Below are 8,049 nucleotides of genomic sequence, written 5' to 3'. Positions count from 1 at the left end.
TGCCAGCAGTTCCCTCCTGTGTCATGACTGCACAACCAGACACACAGGAGAGGGGCACCTGGTCTAGTGAAAGGTGTCCCTACCCATGGCAGGGGGTTGAAACTGGATGATCTTTAAGGTCCCTTCCAACCCAAGCCATTCTGTTATTCTAAGAAAAAGCTGATAGTGCTATTGCAAAACTTTTCATTCATCTGTCATGGGAAAAAATGTGGAAACCTGTTATGGATGCATGCTGAAGGTCCAAAAATCAAGATACCACTAAAAGAATCACCTCTGGGCAGTGCAGAAGACTGTGCCAAAGACAAAACCCTCCTTGTGACACATAAGAAAACCACCTGCTCATTGTGAGAACCCCCCTTAATATTAAGGAAAACTTTATATTCTGTAGGTTTCTTTTAGGAGACTGAGAACCTTACCCCTGTTTTAAGTGTACTCATGATCAGAGCCAAAGGGACTTCTACTGTCTACAAAACATAAAGTTATAAAACTGAGGCCTGGCTTGATTTTTTCCCAACATTTATTTCTATAACTTTTATACCCCAAATTATTTGCACATGAGATAGATGATTTGTGGATGCAGGCAGATAATTAGTCATGTCTAAATCCCAAAATCATTAAAGGGCATAATTACAAATGACAGATGAGATGTATTATCTTATGGGAATAAGATGACCTAAAATATGTCTTCAAAGAAAATAATGGAGAATTATGGTCCTTTTATTTCCAGCTTATGGAAATTCGTGTAGCTTTATTATGTGAAATTGTTAATTTTGCATTTGCCCTGAATTCTGAGCAATGCTCCTGCAGTATTTATTTAGTATTCTCTACTATTCTGACAGAGATTAATATTTTTTTCTATGTACAGCCTGGTGTTGACAAACTGTAATTTAAAGTTACTTTAAAAAATATCTGGAAGCAACTATGAACTCATCAATGCAAGGTCTAAGTATGAGGAAGAAAATATTCAGTTGAAAATGCTAAGAGAATCCTGAATGCCATCCAAAGACTAATCTGGAAAAATTACAGGTCAATACAGAATATTAATTGCATTTTCTGTATTTTGCTCCAGAGATTTGACAGGAGATACAATTTGGATTGAAATACTTGAAAATATTTAATCATGCAATCAAAAATTATTAACTCACTGCATTCTAATGTGGAATAAGGAGTTTTTCTCCTTCCCCTCTTATTTGTTACAGAGAACCTTTGAGGCATGAGGGAGGCGTTCATACAGGAATTCAAGGAATCTTCCTAGTGAAGGAGGAAATCAGAAATTAAAATATGAGAAGTAAAGGGACTTTGATTAGTTGGATAGTAAAGAAAGAAAACTGGTGCCCACTTTGAGCCTTTCTGTCCAGCCTCTGAGAAAAGAGGACATTAGAAAATTAGATACAAATAAAAATATGCTTTTGGTGTAAGTATGGATGAGGTCCCATAACTCTGCATAAATTGTTCATCCATGGAAGGATCTGGAGAAACTGGCTTGGCTATTTCAGGTAGCTTCAGACTAGACATGACCTCCATCTCTGGAGAGGATGTGGGGAAAACATGTCTCAGTCACCACACAACACTTTGTGTGCTTTTATTAGCAGCAGTTCCTGTTGCATGCTGAAAAATAAAGTGCTGCTTGATATGTTGCACAAAATGTTCTATTTCTCCTCTTACAAGTAACGTTTAGGGAGAAGATGCAGCAACAATAATGGGAATTATATGCATGCTCATTTCACATAACTCTAACCATTCTACCTCTCAAAGACCAAAGTCCAACCCTCCTGGTGCAAATGCTGATGGATTCACAGTTGGCAGGTTCTGCATGGAAGAAGCTGCTGGCTGATACAGAAAAGTGAGCTAATCCAGACTTCGGTGCATATTTCATTATAACAGGTTATTTCAACACTGGTTTACCTTAGACACATTTTCTAACCACCTGCCAGCATACATACTTGCATAATTTGAGAAAACCTTGGTCCTTTTCAGGAGACTTGCCACAACTCATTCCCTTGGAGAGAAGGGTGGACGAACAGGTTGTGACCACTCAAGGATAAAATCTGAGCCCTGTGCAGGTCATTAGAGATTTCATCACTGGCTGTAACTACGTCAAGATGACACAAAACTTGCTCAAAGACAAACAGACCTGAGACGAAAGGAAGAAGCTGTAAAATACAGCTCCATCAATCCGATTAATTCACAAAATTGAGTTTCTTTAGAACCTCTTTGTAAAATATTCTTACCATTCTTATTAATCTTACTTATTCTGGAAAAATACCTCTAGTAATATGTAACTAAATAATTGTACCATAGTCTCTGAGATCTAGATATCTTAATTAGATATTTTTCTTTCTTTTTCTTTCTTTCTTTTTCTTTCTTTGTTTCTTTCTTTTTTTAATTCTCTGAATTGCCTATTGTTTAAGAATTTTTTTTTTATATTTTAAGAACTTTTTTATTATTTTTTCCTTTTACCTTGTGACTTTGAAAGCTAAATCCAGTGAACTGTATTAACTGGGGTAACATAGTATCAGCATATTTCTGAGCAAGTTAAAGCAGGACTTTCAAAACCAGTCAAGGTGGAAAATGTTCGGGGGGTTTTTTTTGCTAAAACTTCAGCTTCTAAAATCATGTGACTTTTCTGACTTGAGAAGAAAGAAGCCAGGCACCTTCTGTTCTTATACAACAGTAGGTTTCCTGATACCATGACTTCCTCATGGTGGAATGCAAAACAAAGTGAGTTGAGACAACACAAACACTGCTGTCTTTCACAGAGACAGTATTGCCCATTTTTGACCTCAGTATATTCATTAGGTGTATGTAGTTAGGTTCAGTCCATTCTTTGCTAGTTTATTCAGATTTAGTCCCCCTACCAAAAGCCCTATCCTGAGGGATCCACAACCCATGAAATAAATCTTAGCTCTTCTGCTACTAGCCGTTGGCTGTTGCTTTGTGATTTGGAAATGCTTCTGTTCTTTGGGCATCTCCCTTTTTGCACCAATAGAGGATAAACAGAGCCAGTTAGGGTGTTTGCATAAATCCTAAATTATTCTTCCAGGGCTCCAGGTACTTCCCACTGTGTGCCAAAGGGTTTTCTTGGCTAACACGAGCCACCAGAATACACACTTCTTTATGCAACTCTCTTGTAGTTTCATGTTTTATGCTGCCCCTCTGCCTAAATAAAGGAGAATCTTGTTGGTTGTTGGATACACTGAAAAATAGGGTATGAGTGTTATGAGAGTGTTGTGACAGTGCCTTCCCATATCCCAAACCACTCTTAAGTCAGATTAACCTAAATCTAAGATCAAGAGCTCATTTACAGTATCTAAGGATGGACGTGATAGTTGCACAGCAATAGAAGAGGGTGAAAAGAAAACCATATGTATGCCGAGGAATTGCACTTCTCCTCTGGGTGGCCCAGCTGGGTCCATAGACCACACGGTCACCAGGTCAACATCTCTAGGTCATGTCCAGAGGGAGAGCAGGGCTGGGAATAATTCCTCCATCCTTTCATACTCCAAAGTCATTTTTGGGAGTCTATCCAGATGGAATTTCCTCATCTTACCCACCGCTATCCTCAGGGACATCCATACCTCCATCGGGATGGAGTCTCAGCCTCCCTTAGGGCAGACTATTGGCAGTTCCCCCCTGTTTTGAAACCACTCCTGTCCTTTGTGCTTCTCCCAGCACTGCCCCTTCCCCTCCGGTCGGGGGCGTCACGGTGCCTGCGCCAGATTGGAAAACGTCCCGATCCCAAGGGTAAACCTCGGTGTTTTGAACTCTTTTCCACCAGAACGCTCCCGCCCGGGGGCGCACCTTGGCGCTAGGCACCCTTTCCCGCGCAGCAGGCTTGGATATGGATCATTACTCCGTATTCCAAGCAAATACCGAGGCCTTTTTTCCCCCCTCTCTCGTCAGCGGTGCACAAAGCGCGCCATCACCGCCCCGCGGCCAGGGCGGTGCGCGGCCCTTTTACAAGGTGCCCCTCCAGGGAGAGCCCCGAGACAGGGGCAGCGCAGGGCTCGCTTTTCGGGCTGTCCGTGGCAGCCGGTGCCGGGAGAGGCGGGGCCGAGGGTCCCGGCGGTCCCGGGGGTGCCCTGAGGGCCGGTCCCGTCCTGGGGAGAACAGGGGGGTCTCGCCCCGCGGCTCCGCCAGGGGGCGCCCCCGCGCGGCAGGGGGGGCGAGTCACGAGACGCCGCGGCTGTTGCCGGCGGGGCCGGGGCAGGGTCCGGGCGGGGCGCGCCCATTGGCTGAGGGCGAGAGCAGAGGGCGCGCCCATTGGTCCGCGCGCGGCGGGAGGCGGGGCGCGGGCGTCTATAAATGCGGCGGCAGGGGCCGAGGGTGCCACTCTCCGAGCCGGGGAAGCAGGGACCGCGCAGGGGCCGCAGCAGCCGAACGCCGCCGGGACATGCTCGCAGCCTGACTGACCGCAGGTGGCCGCCGCGCCCGGGACACGAATGAAGAAACAGCTACTCCTCCTGTTCACACACCGGGGACTCGTCAGCCGAGGGGGCCGCAGGGGGAAGCGCCGCCGAAAATGGCATCGTTCAGCATCCGCGCCGCGCGTCCCGAGGACTGCCCTGAGCTGCTGCGACTGATCAAGGTGCGGGCGGGGCGCGGACCGGGGGGTCCCTCAGTCCCGGCGGTGCGGGGGGGTCAGCGCTGACGGGGCCCGAGCAAAACAAGGTGTTGCGCAAGGGCGGGGGGGCGGGGAGAGGCCGCTCACGGCTCCTTCTCTTCCAGGAACTAGCCAAGTACGAGGACATGGAGGACCAAGTGGTGCTAACTGAGAAAGGTACGAGGCGGCGTCAGCTCGCCGGGTGGGCGGCCGAGTGACGGTGTCTGTGGCTCAGGTGCCCGTGTGTTCTGATCTTCCAGAACTGCTTGAGGATGGTTTTGGCGAGCACCCTTTCTACCACTGTCTGGTTGCAGAAGTGCCGAAAGACCGGTGGTCGTCTGAAGGTGAGGCTTCCCGATGCTTATTTTTGGATACTAAAAATACAGAGGCATCGTGTGCTTAATGTTATCGATTGTACATAAGGTTTCACCAGCGAACTGGGGTAGGAGGTGTAGGTTAAGTGGTAAATGCAGTAATGTATAGTGATGCTCTGCTGAAGTGGTTGCTAATCCTGGAAGCGTGGGAAGATCAGGTATAACATAATGTACTTTACTCCAGTTTTTCTTGTTTTTTTCTTGTTTGACCCTGACTTACCTTTATGTAATTCTGTTGAATCACATTTTTTTCTTTAATTTGTCCCCAATCTTCAGGTTACAGTCTCTAGCTTCGCCATGTACATGGCCCTTCCGTGTACATGGATGGGCGGGGAGGTAACTAAAAGATCCGTTACACAATAAAGTAGATGATCATAATATGAGGTAAGGTCTACAGGGACAAAGTGCTGTTCCCAAACCTTTACCAAAGACACAGTAGATCAGAAACCTGTTTGCACGCTTCTCTTACAGTATGTGCAGAAATAGTTAAAATACTCAGGGTTTATGTTTGAGTGGGCTGTTGTTGGAAGAGTTGTTTCTCTTCTTTGTTGAGCCACAGAATTAAAATTGAAGCTGCAGCTTTACTTACCTTGACTTTATGGTACTGAAGGTAAATAAAGCAGTGTGATGCTCTCATGGAAGCTTAAGTTTAAGTGCTTGAAATGCTACTGTAAAGGTGGCCTGAGATTAGGCCTTCTCACACAGTGTAGTTACTGACAAATGTACACAGAAAGATCAGTGTTCTTCAGAGTTTGACAGACTGTTCTGGTTGCTAAGGAAGCAGAGCTGGGGCAGTCATCTAGATTGTGAGCTGCTGTGTAAAGTTCTTGTATTCATGAGTGGAAATACTGATAAATCAGTAGGGTGTGCTTTACTTTGTAGAAAAAAGCCCTGTGTTAGCACTTACTGTGATGGTGCTTTTGAGGATTTCAAGGTATGGCTAGGGCAAACTTTGTTCTGTTAGGCTGATACAAGTTTGTCAGAAATCATATTTTCAGTTGTGTGCTTACTTGTAAACTTCATTTTTAATTCTAACCTAGCATCAAATGTCTGCATGTTACAGAGAATACATATATTTAAACATGCATGTAAGACTTAATATTTTTGCCTTTTAAATTCAGACGAGCTGAAGTTACACCCTTTGTTTCAGAAACATGTGTTGTGGGCTTTGCCATGTATTACTTCACTTACGATCCATGGATTGGAAAACTGCTGTATCTTGAAGATTTTTATGTGATGGCTGAGTATAGAGGTATATATTACAGAATGAGATTAGTTGCTTATAGGACTTTTTTAAATTTGAAACTTAAGTTTCTTGTTTCTTTTTGTTTCTTTAGGACTTGGTATCGGGTCAGAAATTCTGAAGAACTTGAGTCAGGTATGTCTTAGTGATAAGTCTAAACAAGCAGAACTGAGCACAAAGCAGTGTTCTTGCTTTTCTGTTAACTGTGTAGAGCTTCTCCTTCAGCACTACGCTGACTTTAAGGAGGTCACAGGACACTAGACAGCTTAAAGCATTGTCTAGAGTCTGGTAAACAGTGAGAAGTGACTGACAGAATGAACTCGCTGACTGGTGATGCAGAGTTGCTGAGTAATCTCACCGGTTCTTGCTGTGCTCGTGACCTGAAGCTGCTGTGTGAGCCGTGTGGTGTGTCCTGCCTTGCAGGTGGCTGTGAAGTGCCGCTGCAGCAGCATGCACTTCCTCGTCGCCGAGTGGAACGAACCGTCCATCAGGTTCTACAAGAGGAGGGGCGCCTCCGATCTGTCCACTGAGGAGGGGTGGAGGCTCTTCAAGATTGACAAAGAGTATCTCTTGAAGATGGCAACAGAAGAGTGAGAGATTATTCCAGCAAATGAATTCTTTCTGCGAATATATATGCTCTCTGAATAAACTCCTTCTTGCTTTCTGTGTTATGTACATGTTGTAGTGGAATAAAGTAGTGTGGATCCTAATAATGAGAACGCTATGCAGGTGTGGTCATAGAGTAATTGGTACTGTGATCTGGAGTTGGCATCTGTAAAGTTCAGCATGTGCTTGTGTGCATCCTTTACCAGTGTGGGCTTGTAATCCTTGTATATGGAAACTTCATTCTTGTAAGTGTCATTCAAATGTGTACAATGTACACACTGGTAGGGTTTGTTTTAATTATTGCCTTTTATAAAAATAAATAGTGTTTTCACTTTATGGCAGTAGTTTTGACTTTAATTCTCACAGTTTTCAGTTAAATAACATGCAAATTAATAAAAGATTTGCTGATTCACCCAAACATTTTCACGATGAGTGAAACAATTTACCATGGTCTCAGTAGTGCAGAGCATCCTCTCTTGTGAACTAAATTTTAAGGTACAGCTGGGGTCCCTAAATCAGGCTGCTTCTCTCTGGAAAGCAGCTCCAGAAAATCTGGAGCTTGAGCCTTCCAGTTACCTGCAGATCACCTCAGTTGGAATGGGATTACCTTTAAGGGGAAGATGCATCCAGGTGTAGTTTTAAAGCCTAAGTAACAAAAAAAGGTTTTGACTGGTCACATGTAGGAGAAAGTATTTTTACAAACCACAAAAAAGCTCCGTTATGTGACTTTAAAACACCAAACTTGAATGCTTCTGGTGACCTGGGTTTCTGTATGTGATTTCAGATAAGGTTCAGCCTTTCTGCCTGTGCCTCAGTGCTACGTAGTCAGTGGTGCTGAGCTGCCTGAAATTAAATGCTGTGTTAAGCACTTAACAGAAAACAGATACTGTGTATTTAAGCCTTTGCACAGCAGTAGGTGAAAACAATGCTGCTCAGCAATTTTTTAGTTGCCTTTGAAACAAGTTAACTTTGCAGTACTGTGTTGGCCCTTCTCTTAAATTGATGGTGAAAGCGGGTGCATGCAAGATTTACACTGCTCCCCTCTTGCTCTGTGGTAACCCTGCAATAAAAAGTTTCTTTTGGCCAGCACTGCTTTTGCTTGAAAGGAAGGGAAGAGACTTATCTGCTTTATAACATTAACTGGTTTAAATAAAACAAAGTTTTAAACCTTTTGGTCACTGCATAAATCACATATCACTTGGAAGATATTTCCTCATCCTAGA

General features: G+C 44.1%; 1 protein-coding gene across 2 annotated transcripts; it reads left to right on the top strand.

The window, feature by feature from the left end:
• Window positions 1–4,321: 4,321 nt before the first annotated feature.
• SAT1 (spermidine/spermine N1-acetyltransferase 1) lies at window positions 4,322–7,160 on the top strand. 2 transcript variants are annotated; one of them, XR_003526617.1, is made up of 7 exons: window positions 4,322–4,588; window positions 4,729–4,780; window positions 4,864–4,947; window positions 5,254–5,361; window positions 6,128–6,229; window positions 6,315–6,355; window positions 6,644–7,160. XR_003526617.1 is itself a non-coding variant. In XM_027637124.1 (6 exons), exons 1-6 carry the CDS (start codon window positions 4,523–4,525, stop codon window positions 6,812–6,814), a joined length of 516 nt encoding a protein of 171 aa, XP_027492925.1. In that variant the 5' UTR covers window positions 4,327–4,522; the 3' UTR covers window positions 6,815–7,160. The 2 variants fall into 2 exon arrangements, 1 of the variants encoding a protein (XP_027492925.1); XM_027637124.1 differs by lacking the exon at window positions 5,254–5,361 and having other exon boundaries at window positions 4,327–4,588.
• The last annotated feature ends 889 nt before the right edge of the window (window positions 7,161–8,049 follow it).

Source organism: Corapipo altera, unplaced genomic scaffold (assembly GCF_003945725.1).
Source record: "Corapipo altera isolate COAL_440 unplaced genomic scaffold, ASM394572v1 0, whole genome shotgun sequence".
Classification (NCBI taxonomy): domain Eukaryota; kingdom Metazoa; phylum Chordata; class Aves; order Passeriformes; family Pipridae; genus Corapipo; species Corapipo altera.
The sequence above is the reverse complement of the archived record's forward strand: the minus strand, read 5'-3'. Positions and strand labels throughout refer to the sequence as shown.

What these genes read in the sequence shown, in the direction of transcription:
- SAT1 (XM_027637124.1), top strand. Translation starts at nt 4,523, where the DNA reads ATGGCATCGTTCAGCATCCGCGCCGCGCGTCCCGAGGACTGCCCTGAG. An exon ending in AGCTGCTGCGACTGATCAAG is followed by an intron (nt 4,589 to 4,728) that starts GTGCGGGCGGGG and finishes CTTCTCTTCCAG; the next exon opens with GAACTAGCCAAGTACGAGGA. An exon ending in AGTGGTGCTAACTGAGAAAG is followed by an intron (nt 4,781 to 4,863) that starts GTACGAGGCGGC and finishes CTGATCTTCCAG; the next exon opens with AACTGCTTGAGGATGGTTTT.